Here is a 19,865-nt window from a genome sequence, read left to right on the forward strand (position 1 = left end):
GGGAGAACATGTTTATGCCCACTTTGGCTTGTTCCAGAGAGCACCTTACCCTGTGTTTTGTTTAAATCCAACCAACAGCAAAGCCTCACACAGTTGCTCACTCCCACACCAGATGTATCAGGTAGAGAGTCAGAAGGGTAAAAGATGGAAAACTTGTGTGTTGAGTAAAGACAGTTTAACAGGGAAAGCAAAAACCACCCAAAGAAGCAAAGAAAAACAAGGAGCAGTCCCTCCTATCAGTACAGGCAGGGAGATGAATGAGTTGTGACCAGCACTGAAGAGAAGGAGACCTGGGGATATCAGTAGAGGAAAAATTAAATATGAGCCAGCAATGTGCACTTACAGCCCAGGAAAATAATTGTAATCTGGGCTGCCTAAAAAGAATTTGTCTTCCTCTGGTAAACCATCTGAAAGTAATTGCGTCGGACCTCAGCCTTGAGGGAAGACAACAGTACCAAGTGGGTGAGGAAAAAACCTTAAAGCATTCTCAGCCTGTCCCCCTGTGTGGCATCCCTTCTCTCCAGCAGCGCATTGACTGGCCCCCACAGAGCTTGGTGACAGTGGCAAACTTGCTGAAGGTGCCTTGGTCCCTTTGTCCGTGTTGCTAACAAAGATGCTGAACAGCATTCTCCCAGCACTGACCCCTGAGGGGGTACCTGATCATCTCACAGTCAGAAACGTGTTCAAAAGGATGCTGTGAGGGACAGTGAGCCTCACTAAAATCCAGAAAAACTACATCCATTGCCTTCCCTTCACCTTTGTTGGTGACATCATCATAGAAGGATAGCACATTAATTAAACAGGATTCCCCCTTCGTGAAACTATGCTGGCTGTGCCTGATAATTGCATTATCCTTTAAATGCCTTTCAACAGCACCCAGCAGGATCTTCCCCAACATTTTTTTCAGGTACTGAATTTAGACTAAGAGGTCTGGAGTTCCCTGGATCATCCTTCATGGCCTTGTAAACTGTGATAACACTGACTAGTGCCACTCAGCATGCACCTCTCCAGATTCCCAAGAACTTAGGAGGTGATGGGAGGGGTCCTGCTGGGACATCCACCACCTCCTTCATCCTTCTGAGATGAAACTGGTCTGGCCACAAAAAACCTACAAACCATCAACTAGTACAACTGGCCCCTGACAATTTCAGTGTCTACAAATGGAAAGTCACTTCCCACTGTCGTGGTCCTCCCAACTCTGAGAACCAGGCAACACAAGGTTAATTGTCACTATTAAAAACTGAGGCATAAAAAAAATGCACTTACTTTTTCTTTGCCTCTGTTTACCTGGGATACTTTTCAGTGTTGAAAATGTGTGTTCAAAGGGTTTGCCTGAACACAGCCAACTCAGTGATACTACAAGGAAAGACAAAATTTTCATGTCAGTTTGAAGTAATTCTGATACTTCTTTAATGCATACTATATTTGTGCAGTACTGCAGAAAGTGTATTTTGAAAAGCATGAGTTTGAAAATATATTCTGCTAAAAATTAAAAATAAAAATATACATTGATTTTTTGATAACTTGAAATGATCTTCTGTCTTTTTAAATGAAATAGTGGGTAGCTAAGCCACAGAAAACTGAACTCACACAGCACTGCTAAAACATTTTTCTAACCAAAATACTTAAAATACACACATGTAAGCATATGTTTCCAGAAGGTTCTCTTGACTCAGAATAAAATAGCTCTTCCCTGTGTGGCCCCTCTGGAAATGGGTAGCCCTGAGGCAAACAAAACCAAGACAAACTCTGATTTCTGCAGTAAAAATTATTTCTCTTTTTAAGCCAGTGGGAAGGGTGACTTCTGTTGAAAACAGACCACTTTGACACAGGATTCTTCAGCTCAGCCTTATTTAACATTCAGCCCCTGTGTGGCAGTGACTAAAGGCTGTTCAGTGCATACAGATGGCTTATTAGTGCCATGCAAATTACAGTCCTCAATGTCTTTGCTGAAGTGGTGATTCCACTTGGTTTTGAGTTGGTTGGTTGGTTTTTTTGTAGATGGCTGTAAAGATGTCCACTGTAAATTGTACACTAAAACAGACTTCCCTCTTTTACCCCTTTACCCTCCTTTCCCTCCTTTACCCCCCCCTCCCCCAATACTTCACACAAATGTACAAAGATGAAATCAGAGCTTGTATTATAAATTTTCTGTACAAAGAAGTAGAGGATGCTACACCTAAACAAAAGCCTGGTCTCTGAGTATTGTATGCTGCCAGCTTGCAGAAACACCAAAATTTTGCAGAAATGCATCCTTATTTTGCAGAAGGCTTATATTAGATCCAAGTCAGCAGAATGAAAGTATCATTTCACCTCAAAACTAGCAGATGAAGACTCGGGCCCATTCTGACCCTACCAACACACTCCACCCACTCTTCCTCAGCTGGCTTTCACACTGAGACTGTGCTGAGTGAGGAAAACATTATTACTTCCTGTTTTCTTATGATTTAACTCTTCTCTCCACTGCCTGTACTGGAGGATGATTCTTCTTGGCAAAAAAAAAAAAAAACAAAAAAAAACAAACCATGAGGCACACTCTGAGACATTTAAAATCTGCTTTGAAAGACTAAAGGCATTCCCTCCAGAGAGATGAATGTGGGAGTTGGATGAAAAGAGAATCTTCAGACCTCTCACAACCACAGTGCAGGAGCACTTCCCCCCAGTGTTAGACAGTAAAGTACTGGGGAGAAATTACATCTTATTTTGGTGCATTATAGCAGCACCTGGTTATCCAGTAGTGTTTACACAAGCATTATTTAGTTTTATCACAACTCTCTTATCCACCGTAAACAATTTAAAACACTTGAAAGCACAGAGAATCTAGCGCAATGAGTTCATTTGTAATGGGAAGTGCCCTAGGTACTAATAACTTGCAAATAACTTGCAAATACTAATGCTGCAAGTAATAGGCCTTGAAATGTCCATACAGACAACCTTATGTTTGAGTTTGGATAGACTAGAACACCTGAACTGGCAGCGGGTACTAGTGCCATTCCTCTGGGACAGAAGATGGACCCAATGTGCCCTAATGTTCTTATCAGCAACCAGGGCAAGAGGATGGAATATGCCCTCAGAGTTTACTGTCATTACAAACAGGAAGGGTATGAAGCAGAGGATGAGGAAAGATTTAGTGGCAGGCAGAGTCAGTCTTCTGAGGGACTGCGAGGTGCTGCAGAAAGCACCAGCATGAACTTCACAAAGATCAAATTGTGTCTGGGCTTGTCCAACACGTGGAGTGACTGCAACAATTAAGACTGGGCTCCAACACGCTGGGGATTAACTTTTCCAGAAGAGGAACCAGAGTCCTGAGCTGAGTACCTTCCAGGAGCATTGTGTGGTTTTGTGGTGATGAAGACCAGCCATGTGCTGAGGAACACATCCAGTGCAGGTGGCTCAAGGTGCAGTTGCAATGAGAGCTGCAGGCTGAGCTCTGGATGGTAGCCTGAGATAGGAGACCAGGAACTGCCAACCCTTGGCACAGGGAAGGGCACAGGGGCCTGTGGCACCAGCCTGGGGACTGGACACTGAGTCATAGCAGGAGCCAAAGACTCAGTTGGAAGACCCCAGACTTTCTGGAATACAAACTGTGAGGGTATAAAAGCCCAGGTAATCCTTTGTTCAGGGTTTCTCCTTGAGGCATCAGCTCAAACTCTTACTGTCTTGCTACACCAGGATTAAATTACTTGTAGCCAGAGACCTGGCTGAAACCCTCATGAAAAGTGCCATTCCAAATGAATGAGCAATGATTGCCCTGCCCTCCACCAATCAGTCAGGTGTTGAGTTCAGATCCCTGCATCCAGACTGGCAGAGATATGTGTCATGGGGTACCCAGTGCAGTGGCACAACCTATCAGGACCTCTGAGGAGAGCTCTGACAGCACCCGGTGCTCTCACTGACCATGGCCATTTTTTTGGGCAGGGAAAAAAAAGGGGTTTTCCCATTTGGAAATGGGAAAAAAATGGGTTTTTCCCATTTTTTTGGAGGCAGTGTCAGTCTGTGCTGGGCTGTATCCCTATCCACAGCAGATCTCTAAGGTGATCCGCCCATCTCCTGACAGTTCTTTTTTGAGGCAATTCCTGCACAGACAAAACGTGTCTTTGGAGAGTGCACAAAACACCATATAAAATAGTTCACCCTCTGTTGCTATTACGTGCATATGGTGTCTCTTCAAAATGGGGGATTCAGGGAGATTTGCGTGTAGAGGAATGTTCATCTTCAAACTGTGTGTTGTTATAACTATTTGAATTGATTGTTGTGGTGTAAACTTGAAATACCAAGAACAGGTTCTCCAGAAAGTTTAGGTCAGTTGGAAACACTGCTTTATTTTTTGTACATATATGAGATTTCCTCTGGACTAGTACTTGCTTGTAATGGTGATAATTCTGTGTATATTTTTAAAAAAACCAAATTTGTAGACATGACAATGCTTGAAAGTTCTGTTATGGTCTTCAGGATATAGAAGGTTAGACCCATTGAATCTGCAGAGAATTTTGGCACTTAATGCACTGCAATAAAGGTATAAAATTACTGGGCATATTGGTTCTTGTACAATATCTAGATGATCTGTCATTGGCTAATTGTGACAAGAGTGTTTATATATTAGACAGTATGCATTTATGTATTCCCAAAACAGGGAACAGCCTGCATCTCCATCCAAACCTCAGCTGTGCCAGAGAAGAAGTTAAATATTTACACTTTACTTTGGAAAGGGATGATGAACGACAGGTCAAAAAAGAAGAGAGGCCATAATTAGGCTCCCACATCCAGTCACAAAAAGCATGTACCAGGTTTGCTCAGAGGTGTGGGATTTTGTTGGCCATTGATTCCTGTGGTAGAAGAATTGACTAAGCCTCTGACTGAGGAAACCATGAACAAAGACATAAAGTCAATTGCATAGGGCCTGGAGAAAGAATAAGTTTACACAGCAATAAAAGGAGCTCTGGTGTCTGCTCCTGGTCTTGGGCTCCTAGGTTATACAAAACCCTTCAGCCTGTATGCACATGAATGTAAAGGAATAACCAGTGGAGTGGAAAACCATAATTTAGGACCCCATCAGAGACCATTTGCATATTACTCGGTTAAATTAACTTCCCTTGCAGCAGGAGCACCAGCCCAAGTCAGTGACAACAACAGCAAAAATATTAGAAATTAGTTGTTCCCCTTATCCTGGAACAGTTCATATCCCACATGATGTGGAGATAACTGTTGACAGTCTGCAGCCCAAGCGCTAACACTGCAATGGGCACATAGACAGGAGCTGATCTTCACAATGGCAGATAATATTAAAAAGATGTAACACCTTGAATCCAGTGAGCCTAATGCCTCTACCTGATGGCAGAGAACGTACTGTTGTGGCTCTGGTTGGCTAGAGTGAATGGCCAAATTTGGGAGACTCTAAGACCATGTATGAGAAGGACTGCTCAACAGAAGAAAAGAAACAGTGGGAAAAGTGGGAGGCGACTCAAGATTATGATGGAATGGGGTCTACAGAGGGGAAGCCAACTCTTCCAAGGAGATATTTAATCTGTGTAGTTAGAAGTTCACAATAACGTAGGTGGAGAGGCAGAGGCTACAGCTAGCCAAATAAAAAAAGAAAAAAAAATGGGCAGCTCCAGGAATTTACACCACTGCAAGAATAATCACAAACAGCTTCCCAGCCTACCAGAAGTTCTCAATTTCAGACCAAGCTTAGAGATAGAATGACAAACTATGAGCCTACTTCCCTTTTCAGTGACTACAAATAGACTCTGTGGATGCCTATGGCTGTGTGTAAGACTTTGCCAGTGATAGCAGATCAACTATCAGGCTGGGCAGAAGCCTTTTCAACAAAAAGAGCTGGCACAAGAGGAGCACAAAAGGCCTTGGCTTAAAAAAGTTAAGATACAGGGTTCTACAGAGTGTATTGAATCAGATGGGGTTACTAATTTTACAGCAAATATAAACAACCAGTTGTGGAAGCCCTTGAGAATACAGAGAAAATTACATCTAACTGTATCATCCACAATCTTCAGGACAAGTAGAGGGGATGAACAGGCACATGAACTTATCTGAAATGGCCACAAACCTTAAATTTGGTGCTGTGGAATGTTTGGAATGTTCCGTCACAGGCTGTAGCACCGGCAAAAAAAGTTTCTTTGGAAGCCCCTCAGCTATGTCAGGAACTTGTATTCCTGACCAGCTTCTGGATGGAAAAGAATGCCTGATCCAGTATTTTATATATAAAATACAGAAAAGGTTCGAGGAATGGAGAAAGCATGCACAATAGTATCAGCCCAGCCCACTTGAAATAGAAGTAAATTATACACAACTTGCAGATGTAGTGCTAAGCAAGATGTTCTCGCAAAAAGCTCCAATTAGAATCTGAATGGGAGGGACCATATGCTGTCTTTCTGTGTTCTTATTTTGCTGTTAAAATTTTGTATTAGGAAAACTGGATACACCAGTCTCATATCCAACAAGTAGTGAATGATTAAGAAGTTGGACAATAAATGAGTTTCAAGAATCTTTCATGATCTTGCCTTGATAATAATTTCTACCCAATGACAACAATGTTAGCCTTAATTCTGTTAGTTGTAATAATATTGTAAGTAAGGGCAGTGTAAAATGCTGTGAAAGCTTTCTTTTCCTCTTTTAATATATTAGCAGATATGCTCAATCCAAAAAAAGGGATGAACATTTTGTGAAGGTAGTTCGGGGTGCAGCTGCAGTGGGAGCTGCAGGTTGAGCTCTGGCTGGGAGCCTGAGGCACGAGGTCAGGAATTGCCAACGTCTGGCACAGCAAAGGACGCAGGGGCCTGTGACCCAGCCAGGTGACCGGACACCGAGGCACTGCAGGAACTGAGGACTCAGCAGGAAGACCCCAGACTTTCTGAGACAGTGTAAAAGTCTTTCTGAGACAGTGTAAAAATCCTTTGTTCAGGATTCCTACTTGAGGCACCAGCTGGAGCTGTTACTCTATTACCAAACCATAAATAAATCTCTTCAGGGATCCAGAGGTGTGAGATTCTGCTACTGGAAACCTGGGGTTGAACTGTTACGGAAGCCTTGTCTGTGTGAGTGTGGGGTGTGTAGGAGTCAGGCAGGGACCCTTTGGCTCATTGGAGAAACCCCTGTGAAGAGACCTCAGTCCCAGCAGTTACAGTCTCTGGTGGTGTGACTGGCAGTGTGTTCCTGAATGGTCCGATGGGAATGTTTGCTTAACACACATGATCCTCTGGACAGGGCACACACAGACTCCATCAGGCAAACCTTCCTGCAGAGGCTGCAAACATAGTACTGGAGCTGAAGCTTAGCATTTCAAAACACACAGGCAAAGAACTGGAATTGTGCAGCCTCTGTCAGAGAACTCAGCACTGTCTACAGCTCCTGTATGGGCGTAGATTGAGATTAGATTAAAACTCCCCTTGGAAAGGCACAGTGGAACAACATGGCTCCAGCTGTAATGAGAAAAATGCTGACTGACAGTAGGAAAAACTTTCTTTCTGAGGATGGTCAAGCACCAGAGCAGGTGAAACTGCACCAAAGATGATGTGAAACTTTTGTTTTATTAAAGCAGGCATTAGCACTTTTCTTTGTGTGTGTAGAACAAGAGCAAACAATCTACAAATATCTATAATGATCCCTAAGATTCCATGACTGTAGCCTGGGATTTGTATGAAACACTTTTCAAGAAAAAAGCTGACTTTTGTATGTACAAAAGGCACTTTCTAAATTGTTGGTTATGTTAGCAGCTCTTTCGCAGGCATAAAATTCTGCTTGATTTCAGCATGACTGTCCTTGTTCCTCAGTACTCCACATTCTTATGTACTAATACATATTCTGACAACCACATGTTGCACCAAAATTCTTGTTTTTTAAATATCTTCCTATTTTTTCCACATCTTGTGTGTGTGTGCACGTGCGTGTGGATACTCTGTATTGCTTTTATTCACAGGAAGAACAAAGCATATTAAAAAACTAGTATGAATTTAGTGGAATGTAGGTAAGAGTTACAGCCAAGGAAAGTAAGTGTGCAAGCTCTGTAAGAGCATAAGCACTCTATTTTGATTTCTATAAATGAAACAATTCAGAGCACAAAATTCTAATTGAAAAATATAAAGTGACAAAACATACCCTGAAGACAATTTCCCCCCCTTCATTTTTGTATCAGGTTAAGTGTTTTGCTCAGCCGTGGCACTGAAGCCCACCTCACACCGAGGCTGTTGAAATTCCACAAATTAGTCCGTTTTCCAGCCCGGGCCCCGGACGGAGGCAGCTCCCAGGGCACCGGCTCTCCCGCTCCCGGCACAGCTCCTGTCCGGCAGCCCCGCTGCGGTCCCCGCTCCGGGGCGAGCGAGCGGGGCGTGAGGCACGGCGGGGCCCGGCCGCCCTCCGCCGCCACGGCCACGGCCACAGCCCGGCCTCGCCTGCCCGAAGGGCGGCCCCGCCGCCCGCTGCGCACACCCTCCGCACGCCGGCCCCGCATCCGCCTCTGCCTGCCCCCGCCTGCCCCGTATCCGCCTCTCCCTCACTGCCGGCTCCGCATCCTTCTCTTCCCCACCCTCCCACGCCTCCGGCATGGCGCAGGGGGAGCCGCGGGCCGCAGCGGCGGGGGCGCGGCTGTGCGGGGTCCATGCCGGGCGGCCGCTGGAGCTGTTCTGCGAGGACTGCGGGTGCTGCGTGTGCGCTCTCTGCCCGGCCCTGGGCGCGCACCGCGGGCACCGCGCCTGCCTCCTGCCGCAGGCCGTCCGCCGCACGCAGGTGAGTGCCGGCCGCCGCGGAGCCCGGGGCCGCTGTGCCGCGGAGCCGGCGTGAAACCGGGAGCTGAGACGAGTTCTTCCTGATTTCATGTCTTGCCGGTTATCCCCACGTTTCTGAAACGTGTGCCGCTGGGTTTTCTTTGGCTAGAGAGTGATGATGGTGTCTGTGAGTATTAGCGCAGTGCCACAGTACTAAGCCGATCTTTAGCCTTGCTTTGCTTGCCTTATCAACACCTCGCGGAGTTCAAGGTTCGGAAACTGTGTTAAGTTAGAACAAAGTTTCTGTACTTTCTGTACTTCAACAAGTGCTTTGTAGACCCCATACAGACATGGTCAGCCTGATGCCACTGCACAGGGATGTAAGTTGTGTACGAAAAGGAAAGAGTCAATCAGTCACACCCAAGCGTCCACAAAACAGCTGTATAAATCAAGGGGCAAGGAGGAAGTGACTTTCACTGTTTGATCACATGCAGCAGCATTTTATCCTCAGACCTTGTACGTGGACTCAGAGGAGTGTGGCTGTCCCAGAAAATTCGTTTTATTGACAGGCTAGAAGAACCTTTGACCAAAACACAGATGCCTCAGGGGAAGGGGAAAGGTCATTTCTATTTACCCTCTGGCCCCACCATTGTAGCTGGTTAGATCACAATGACTGCCCATGCACGGTTCTGTGATAACTCCTCTGGGATGTGTTGGGTTAACCCCAGTAGGCAGCTAAGCACAACACAGCTGCCTGCATATTCCTCTTCCTTATCCAGTGGGACAGGGGAAGAGAAACACTAAAACCAAGAAAAATCATGGATTGAGATAAAAATAAGTTTAATAGGAGAAGAAGTGGAGGGAAGAGAAAAAGAACAAAAACGATGCAAAGGCGACATTCACCATACAGTTCCCGAGCAAAAGACAGCTAGCCCACATAAACACCCCTCTTCCAGTTTGCAGAACATGATTTTATATGGCACTGATTACCTCCTTGATTAGTAGGGGGTCATCTCCTGCTTGTGTCCCCTTCTAGTCTTCTGTGCATTCACAGTATAGTCACATCTGAAACACAGGACGACACGGGTTGCTATGAGGAAAATTAACTCCATCCCAGCCACAGCCAGCCCAGGGGTTCTTCCCTAAGATTTTTTCTTTCATCCCAGTGTAGCTGTCCACCAAATACCCTCGAGGAAGCTTTGCAAGCTTGCCAATACTCCTGCTTGTACTGTTTTACTTGGAAAACCTGCCAGGAGGCTTACTAAGGCCTGCATGCTGTGGTGCTAACCTTGGGAGACTTAAAATACTGTAACACAGAGGTTTGATGTTCAGAAGCTTCTCTTCTTTCTTTCTTTCTTTCTCCTTCCTTCTTTTTTTTTTTTTTTTTTTTTTCTTTTTTTTTTTCCTCCCTCTACAACTTCAGAAAGTTTCTTCTCACTCCTTCTGTGATACAGGAGTGCTACTAGGAGGTTTCCTGCAGAAAACATTAGGAAGAAACAGTTCCTACAGAACTTCCTGCTTGGAAGTTCACACAGAATGTGAGACTGTACACAGGTTGTGATAAACTCTTGGAGCATTCTATTCCACTTCATGTTACAGAGCATTGCAAGTGCACTAGACTGCTGCAAACAGCAGCACAGAGGTAAAACTATTTAAGACGTCTGAGCAACTGCACCTGCAGAGCACTGCACCTGCAGTGCAGAGCACTGCACCTGCCTGCTGGTGTGCTTTCATCCAAAGTGTCCTTCTTGCACCTTCTTGCACCTTCTTGCAGGTGTCCTTCTTGCTCACTATAGTGTTTGCATTCCCTTCACAACAGGGCGGCAGTGGGTGGGTGATGCACATATTGTGCAGTGGCAACCTGATCTGAGGCAAAGTGCACAAATCTACAAACTGCTGCTTCCCTGGGGGTCTTATGGACAGAGGGAAGCATGTTTTGTTGATAAGGACTTGTTTCTGCCAAATCAGGAAGTGAGCGGGGTAGAAACTTGTACTCCCGTGTGACCCTCTGTCCCAAGGAGGTATCTGCTGACATCTGCTGGCTTAGGGGTGCAGAGATTTTAGGCACAAACTATCAATAGTTTTAGCCTAAGAGATGGTATTTTGACTAGTGATTTTGTTTTCTGTGAGCAGTTATTCAGTACAGCCCTTGTGGTGTGACAACAGCCAGGCAGCACTTCTTGCAGTGAGAATCTTCCACAGCTCTTTCAGCAAATCCTAGCTGTGAGTGCTAAGAAGAAATGAAAACCATTGTGTGAGATCCATCAGCTGCTTCATCCCTAGAGCAGAGATTGTTTAAAATCATTGGAAAGGATGTTCCCTGTGCTCTTGAATGCAGCACACAGGATCAGCATTCTTTGCACTTGGTATGTGTCCTGTGAGCTTGACTGGAGCTCTGAGTGTCATCTCAGAAATCCTTGCTTTTACAGTGTTTTCACTTGAATGAGTTAAAGCACCCAGGCAATCCCTAAAGGAAGATTTTTGGAGTCAATTCGTCAGGGTGAATGACATGGGTTGCTGGCAGTCTTCAATTGGTAGGAAGCAGCTCTTTCATGTACCTCTGTAAAGAAAGTAATGCTTAACCAGAAATGCTTGGGATTAATACAAGTATTTGCATATGGTCACTGTTGTGAGTGCACAAAGTGATGTGTGTTCCTAGCAAAGAAAGAAGATTGGGTTTTTTGCTGTGGTCTTTGTCAGTCCTTGAGGAAAGGAATGAGATCTAGGCTGCAAAATAAACTAAGGAAGGCTGGTACCTGGAAGAATTCCTGAATCTTCTACTGGTGTAGAACTCTTCTGGTTTTTCAGGGACAAAACTAGAAAACTGTGGCTGGAATAAATAGCATGAGTGTCTTGCTCTATGCAAGAACATTTATCTGCTTGCATGGATGTATCTCTGCCAAGGGCCTTCCAGATGCAGAGTCTCTGGCTTTTGCTGGGAGCCTATTTTCTTCTGACTCTGTCATACTCAAATGACTAACTGCATGTGTTTTCTAAGGAGATACATCAGAAATGCAAAACATTGCTCATGAAGCAACACTTCATGCTCTGTTTGTCCACGCTGCAGAGTTTAAATGCTGTGCTGCCCTGGGGCTGTTGCAGTGACCTGGTACATGTGTGTGCAGGTGTGTTCTTGACTGGGTCTCAGCTGCAGAAGAGGACACTGATAGCAGCTACAGCTGGCACTGGCTTACCTTGTATTTAATGAGGGCCTGTTTTAGCACCAGTGCACTGAGAGCACTGTGGGGCAGCATTGCCTGTATCCTTCATGTTACTAATGACAAAAATGCATTAGCAGGCATGCCAAGACTGTTCAACCTGCTGGGCAGAGGGCAGCCAATTTCAGAGAGCTGCAGGTGAGAAAGTGGAGCAAGATATAAACAGAACATTGATTATGCTGTGCTGGACACACCATAATCTGAGAAGTGTCACAAATTGTGTGACTGATTACCAGCCATGCTGACACTATTAGCTGTTGCAGACATTCAGACTACAGCATCACTGTGGCGATAGTGGGGTATCTGATTGGTCATTTGTTCACTGGGAAGTATCCTGAACATTCACTGAAATTTTAGTCTAAATGGAGCCTTCCACTTAGCCTCTAAATAAAAGTACTTAGTTGCCCTTCAGCTGCTAAATGCATTAGCACATAATTGAAATATGCAGCACCATGGATTTAAAGACGAATATGTTTTTTTCACTTTGGGTTTGCTTGTGCCTTAAGAAGTTGGTATTAATTTGCCCAGGTGTCCAAACCTTACCAGTATAACCACCAGGTGAAATGCTGAAATCCTTGTGGTTCATCACTATACTGGCCTTAATAAGCCTCATAAAAGGCCATTCATTTAAGAGTTTCTCTTTCCAATTCATAATGTTCTGATTCTGAAACAGAGTATTTCAGTACTCCCCTATATGGAAATCAAGCTGGATAGTTGTTTCTGGGTTTTACAGATGTTGTTGTGAAACAGTGTTTTATTCTGTTTCATTGTTGTATAGGAACTCATGGCATTGTGTTTGAAGAATCTAGAAGAGAGAAAAGAGGAAGAAGATGTCAACAGAAGGAGCATAGAGCAGGCTGTAAATGATGTGAAGGTAAAGTGTGATTTTGTTCTCCACTGGATGGTCGTTTTCCAAGAGGAGACATTTTATTTTCTCTGTAGCTATTCAAAGACCCAACCATCTATTGGGTGGCTATTCTACTTCTCAGGAGAAGAGTGTATTCCCTGTATTCATCACAATATATTACACTACCAAAGAGAGGGAAGAGGGAGAGTCTCCAAAGACCTGGTCCTCATTCCTTGATCAGCTGAGCATCTCTGTAAGACCAAGGGTGAAGTTTTTATGCAGAGGAATAGCAGGTAGCCCCAGTTGCCTATGCTATTCTTCTGTACACTTCTGTATCTTGTATGATATGCACGTAACTCATATGATATGCACTGAACTGCATTATTGAATTTTCTGGATTCAGAGTTAAGTAAACACAAGAACAGTTCTGTTGATTCTGTCTTAAGAATGGGAATGTATGCTAAGCTGCACCTCATTTATAGAGCATGAAATGACTTCTGCTCTAAGGAGCATCACTACGCAGTTCAGTTACAGAAATGTCAGTAAGTGCTTGAGGGGGCTTTAGAGACTTTAGGTGACTGATGTCACTTTCTTTTGGAGGCTTTCTCTTCCTACCAGTTACTTGTCTCTAGCTTGCTTTAAAAGCAGTCAAAGTCTTGCTGCTGAAGAAAAAGGTCTGCTTCTTGTTGCAATTGGTACCCTGTTAATTCCAGCTGAAACCAGATTTTTTGACATAAATAGGCATCTTAGAATCTTTACTCACTCTTTTCCATCCAGACATCAGCAGGTAGATCATGTCTGTGCTCCCTTAAGGGGTAGAGACATGTTTCTGAAGAGGTGGAGAAAATCAGTAAAATTCAACCAAAACATAGCACTGAAAGCCTGAAAGAGAAATGTCTGAAATGTTTATGGTCTGTTGAGCAGGGGGGAGACATTCTTCTGCTTTATCCATAGGCACATGCTGATATGATCAAACGGCAGCTGTCAGAAAAAATGACTGAGCTTCAGTTACTTCTTCGGGAAGAAGAGAGTCTGGCAAAAATCTTAATTGATGAAAAGACTCAGCAAGCCCTGGGAACCCATGATCAGCATTTGCGGTCCTGTGAAGAACAGCTTGAAGCCCTCAAGACCTTCACACATCAAATCAGACAAATACAACAGGACAGTGATCCTATTCATTTGCTGGAGGTGGTATTGTACAGTCTCTTTCTACCTCTTACCCTGACAGTTCTTAGTTAATTTCTCTAGTGAGGTCTTCTATAGATCCTTCTGTATGTAAGCAGCTTCTTCCTAAGTGCTTTTTAATTTGCTTGGTGTTGGTGTTTTGGTGAACAAATTTGGTTCCTGATTTTCGAGCTACTAGGTCTTCCTGCTATGGCATTGATTTCAGGTCTGTATGAAGTTCAGTTTTTAGCGTAGATGGAAAAGACAGATACATGTCTCTTAATCTTGAAGACAAATGCTCTGTCAAGTCTTTCCTTGTCCAGTGTAATATGAAAATATGAGAAAAGGCAGCCCTCAGGGAACCTCAGGAGGGAAGTTAAAATGTGTAATTTCCTTAATTGCAAGGAGTCCTAATCACCATACACCTCCACTTCACTGGAGGGAGCAATTCTTTTTGCCTACAGATGATAATCTTCACCTTCCTTGGAAAGATTGTGTTGCCATGTGCTTGTGCTCTGACACAAAACAAAAGATGCAATTTCTTACGGGATGATGCCTCTGGAGCATTTTTGCATCCTTGCAATGTGTCAGACTGGAGTTTCCATTGCTGTGATATGGCCCTGGCATTCTGCTGTGTGTGCTAGCAACACATGTACACACAGGAGCTGTTCTTTGTGATTTTGTGGAGATTTTCTTGTGGGGAGGTTGGATTTTATTCTTCAGATTGTTTTTAAAACTTAATAGTTTGATTTTACTATTGATGGGATTTCCCACAAAGGGTCCTGGCCAGGCTAAACTCATTTCCATGCTGGAGGGATCTCTTTAACCATGGCTGTTGGGTTCTCCATGTCTGGGGTGGCTTCACTCTCAGGAGGAGATGATGGGCAGGCTAATGCGCTAAAAGGCAGGCTGATCTCAGCAAAGTTTGCCTGTTATGGCCCATAGGTTTACCTAGTGTTGGAGTTGTCCTTGCTCTGTGGTGTATGGGAGCTGGGACGGAAGAGTCCTTTCATGTCACAGTCTCTGCTAATTGTAGTGTTTGGCTTTCTGCCCTCAGAAGTACACAGAAATTGAGAAGGAAATTAAGGAATCCAGGCACCCGTTAGAAAAATGGCATCCAATACCGCTCTCGTTTGAGCACTTACTTAACCATTATAAACACTTCATCAGAGCTCTTCAGTCCATTCTACAGAAACCACTGGAAGCCCGGCTTAAGGAAGGTACCTGGGAGAGTGCTTTGAATTTTGCTTTCTTCTGCTCTCCTTATACAAAGTGTACTTTTTAAGTAAGAAGAGGACTTTTTACTTAGTCATCTGGAGAAACAACAGTGTTTTACGCGTGGGTACTGCTTTCTGACACAATGGCTGTAATGCTGTTATAGCAGTGGTGATTTAGGAACATAAGAGGTTTCTCTTCCAACTCTGAAAATGATCTTTGGTTTGTCTACTGTTCCCCCCCCCCCCCCCCCCCCCAGTTCTATTAGGTATTTCAATACAATTTAATGTAGACCATCACACCTATAGAATGTATCTATTCTCTCAGTTACTTACAATTGGGTGTAAGGGCTCTGACATTGCGGTACCTCTACAATTTGAAAGCTTTTTTTAATTGATGTACGTGGTGATCTGCCCCAGTCTGAAAAAAATTGATGATTTTTAGTACTGCAAAGCTGAGCTGACAAGTTCTATTTAGAAATCCTTTTGTCTTTGAGCTGTTATTCCATCCTTAAATGACCTTTGGCATGATTAAGACAAGGAGTTTTTCCTAATGGGACACAGAACCACTAAGCTAAATAACCATGGGAAAATCCCGCCTGCTCTTTGAGTAAGCAGGCAACATTGGTCATCACATTTCACCCAGCTGCCTTTTAATCCCTTATCAGAGAATTGCCACCCGAAAAGACAGTAGCAGGTTGTTGGGGCAAATGGTCAGATCTGATCTGAAAGACCACTGCAGGACGCGTGTGAGACTGATAGAAAGCATTGTGGAGGTGCTCTGCAGCAAGCACCTGCAGCTATCTTCAGCTGCCTGACTATTTTCATCTGATAAGGGCTATTTTAAAAGGAATCAGGTCTGATTACTTGGTGATGTGCTCAGTTGTGCATTTCTGTGGCAACACTAGTCCAGCATCTCCGTGCTATACAAAGAGCATAAAGCTGAAAGCATACAGAGTGAGTAGGCCCTCCCCAGAAAAAGTAACATAGTTTGTCCATGAAGTTGGAAAATGATTGCTGAAAAACTGGCACATAGTTTGTCCATGAAGTTGGAAAATGATTGCTGAAAAACTGACAGACTCCCTAAGCTATCCCTTTTCATCTTTGCCCAGATGTTTTCAGTAGCCTTAATCCCACTGCAAAGAAGGAGCCTGGGACAGTGCTGAAAACCATGACTCCTGTTGATCGGTTGCTTTTCTTAAAACGTAAGTATGATCATGCTAGAGTCCTAGAATCTCCTGAGCTGGAATAGACCCACAAAAATTACTAGGGTCCAACTCCTGGGCCTGCACAGGACCATGTATCTGAGAGCATTGCTCAAGCGCATCTTGAGCTCTGTCAGGGTTGGTGCTGTGATCACTTCCCTGGGGAGCCTGTTCCAGTGCTCAAACACCCTCTGGGGAGCCTTTTCCTAATATCTAACCTAAACCTTGCTTGACAGAACTTTCAGGCCATTCCCTTGGGTTCTGTCATTGTCACCACAGAGAAGAGATCAGTGCCTGCCCCTTCTCTCCCCCTCACAAGGAAGTTGTAAACTGCAGTGAGGTCTCTCCTCAGTCTCCTCAAGGCTGAACTGACCACAGGACTGTAACTCTCTGTGTATGGCTTCTCTTTAGCCCATCACCATGAGTGATCCAGACTAGAAATGTGTGGAGGCATCAGTGTTGGTGCCCTGCTCTGATTCCTTTGGCATGTCTTTTGCAGTGTGTCTGGAGCTGTAGGCTCTGTGGCTCTCTGAATCTTGACCTTGGCCCAAATGGCAGCTCAGTGCTGTGGCAGAGGTGCCCATTGCGCTGGTGCCCTGGGTTAGAAAGGTGTGGGGACAGCAGTGTTGGTTCACTGCTTTATGCGCTTGGCATACATTTTCCAGCTCCAGTGTCCCTGGGGCTGTAGGCTCTGTGGCTAGCTGAATCCCATCTCTACCTAACACAGAGTCAGTAATGTTGCGGCCCTGCCTTACTCTAACTAGAAAACCTTTTCCAGACCCAGCGTCCTTGGACCTGTGGGTTTTCTCGCTGAGCCTTAACTCTAAATGTAAAGCAACCTTGGTGTGGTGGCTGAGGTCCCCGTCACCATGGTTGGTCCAGATCACAAAGGTGTGGAGGCAGCAATGTTAGTGCCCTGCTGTGACCCCTTTGGCATACCTTTTCCAGCCCGTGTTCCTGGGACTGCAGGCTTTCTGACTGTCCCAAGACACTTCCAACTGTGGGCTCCTTTGCAGGTGTTTTATAACTTGGACTTCTTCCAAGGGTCATGAGAAATGTAGCAAGTATGTTTATGGCTTTTACTGCAGATGCAAGATCACCAACCTGGGAATACGACAGCATTCACCCGAGACTGAAATTGTCAGATGACCGTCTTGAAGTAAGCTGTAGCTGGAGAAGAATACTTTACCCCTGTAGTCCCCAGAGATTTGATAAATTATGGCAAGTGCTAAGCAGAGACGCATTCCTTTCTGGGAGCCATTACTGGGAAGTTGACCTGCTTCGCGCTGGCGCAGGATGGTGGATTGGTGCAGCTTACCCTACCATTGGCAGGAAAGGAGACTCTGAAGCCTGTCGACTGGGCTGGAATAGAGCATCTTGGTGCCTTAAGAAGTTTGATTTTGAATACTGGGCATTTCACAAGGGAGAGAGAATCCCCATCCTGATAGAAGATGATCCTGATTGCATTGGCATTTTTCTAGATTATGAAGCAGGAATCCTTTCATTCTACAATGTTAGCAATGGCATGGCTCATTTGCACACCTTCTGCTGCAAGTTCACAGAACCAGTTTATCCAGCCCTGAGACTCTGGGAAGGGTCCATTAGAACATGCAAACTAACGTAAAAAACAAAGCCTACTATTTCATGCTTTTTCTAATAATACCACTTCAGCAATTATCTACATGAATTCATTTCTGTTCTATCAAAGTTGTAATTTGATGCTTTTAGACGGTAACGTAAGTTTAGGAAAACCAGATGTGATTTTTAATGTGTATTTTTTTTTCAATGAGGGAAGGTGACCTGACTTTTATAAATGATGTTGATACACCACTCAAAGTGCCGTATGTACTACTGTTGTACAACTTTTTTCAACTTGTAACAGTAAGTTCAAGAAAATCAATTGTATTTTTTTAATATATATGTGCTTTTCAATGGGGAAAGATGATTGTACTTATAAATGGTGTTGCTGTACCACCTGAAGTGCTGTATGTAGTATTTTTCAACTTGCAAAATGGAGGAAGTCAGGTTGAAATAAATATATTACAACTCAGACTGGAACATGGGTATTGACTTTTTGAAAATTTTTTTAATGAACTCCCTTCTCTCATCAGCCTGGAGAGGCTGCAGTTGTGTATGGCAACAGGTGAACTAGCTCACTTGTGTCATCCTGGAAAAATCAAAGTCTGGCACTGACTCTGGGAAGGGTCCTGGAGCTTTCTTGGCCACATTTAATAGTCACTAGCTGGTCTTACATGTAACAGAAACTCTGAATTAGACTTCTGGGTGGCCCTATTCTTTCCATTGAGTGGAAGCATGAGAAAAAGGTGTGTACAAGCCCTAACAAAAGATGATGTGTCTGCAGGGCTCACAGGTGCAATAAAAACACCAGGCCAGAGGTGCATTTGTGGCCCATTTATCTTTGCATCCAATTTGCAAAATTCACATAAAACTAGGGGACACAGCTTGCAAGTTTCTCTATATGGATATTTCTCCCCTCACCAACACATTAATTAAAGTCCTGGAAAGTTCTGGAGCTTTTGCTTACAGCAGTCTCCAGGACCAGCCCAGAGTGAAAAACCACTGCTACTTGAAACTGGTCAGGTAATCTTACAGTGTTCAAATACTAAAGGCCCAGCACCACCAGTGCTGGCAAAAGCAAGATCTGACCATAGGCTGAAATGCAGAAACAAGAGCTTGTTTTATAAGCTAAATTTATTTTTCAAATTTGAAATGAAAAAAAAAATCTTGTAACAATTGAGTAGTTTTTTAATGTAAGGCAAGCATACTGCATCAGTCATACCTCACATATGGTCAAGTATATGACTCAACCTCTGCTTCCCCATGTAAATATATGAATACAGTTTCCTCAGAATTGCACAAGGGTAAACATTTTGAAAGTAAACAGTTTATAGGTACAAAACCACTCACCACCAAATTCAAGATACTTCACCGGCTCATGACAAAAAGGTAGCAAGTTCCAAGTAACCATCACTAGTAAATGATTCCACCACAGAAAAAAAAGCAGATGAATTATTGCAAAGCAAGAGCAGACCACACAAATAGTGTGCTGACCATCATGCTGAAACATAATGCTGTGATGTAGTCAGGCAGTCAGCCTCAGCCATCTCACACACCAGTGTTGAGAGAAAAATCCCAATGTAGAGGATTTGCTGGTAAGTACCGAAAAAAAAAGCTGCTCAAACTTCACCAGCATTTGGCTTCCACCTGAGAAGATGCCCCCCAGGTCCAACAGAGGCATCCAAACGCTCTGCAGAATCGACTTAATATTCCAGACTTCACTCAACTTGCAACAGATGCTTTTCAGAATCTCTGAAGCATAAGTTAAAACTTATTTCCACTGATTCATCTCAGATCTACTTTTTTTTCCCTGCTCAGTCTCTCTGGTTTGCCTTTTGGCCTTTCAGTTCACAAAAGGCTCTCTTGCCCCTTAAATGGGACCTTTCTAAATATCCCTATGCTTCCTTTCCTGGTACTGTCTC

General features: G+C 44.1%; 1 protein-coding gene across 1 annotated transcript; it reads left to right on the top strand.

The window, feature by feature from the left end:
* Positions 1 to 8,144: 8,144 nt before the first annotated feature.
* TRIM14 (tripartite motif containing 14) lies at positions 8,145 to 18,415 on the top strand. Its single transcript, XM_038125017.1, has 6 exons — positions 8,145 to 8,739; positions 12,714 to 12,809; positions 13,737 to 13,970; positions 15,004 to 15,166; positions 16,273 to 16,365; positions 17,454 to 18,415. The coding sequence occupies exons 1-6, from the start codon at positions 8,557 to 8,559 to the stop codon at positions 17,987 to 17,989; spliced, it is 1,305 nt and encodes a 434-aa protein (XP_037980945.1). The 5' UTR covers positions 8,145 to 8,556; the 3' UTR covers positions 17,990 to 18,415.
* The last annotated feature ends 1,450 nt before the right edge of the window (positions 18,416 to 19,865 follow it).

This window comes from Motacilla alba, chromosome Z (genome assembly GCF_015832195.1).
Source record: "Motacilla alba alba isolate MOTALB_02 chromosome Z, Motacilla_alba_V1.0_pri, whole genome shotgun sequence".
Classification (NCBI taxonomy): domain Eukaryota; kingdom Metazoa; phylum Chordata; class Aves; order Passeriformes; family Motacillidae; genus Motacilla; species Motacilla alba.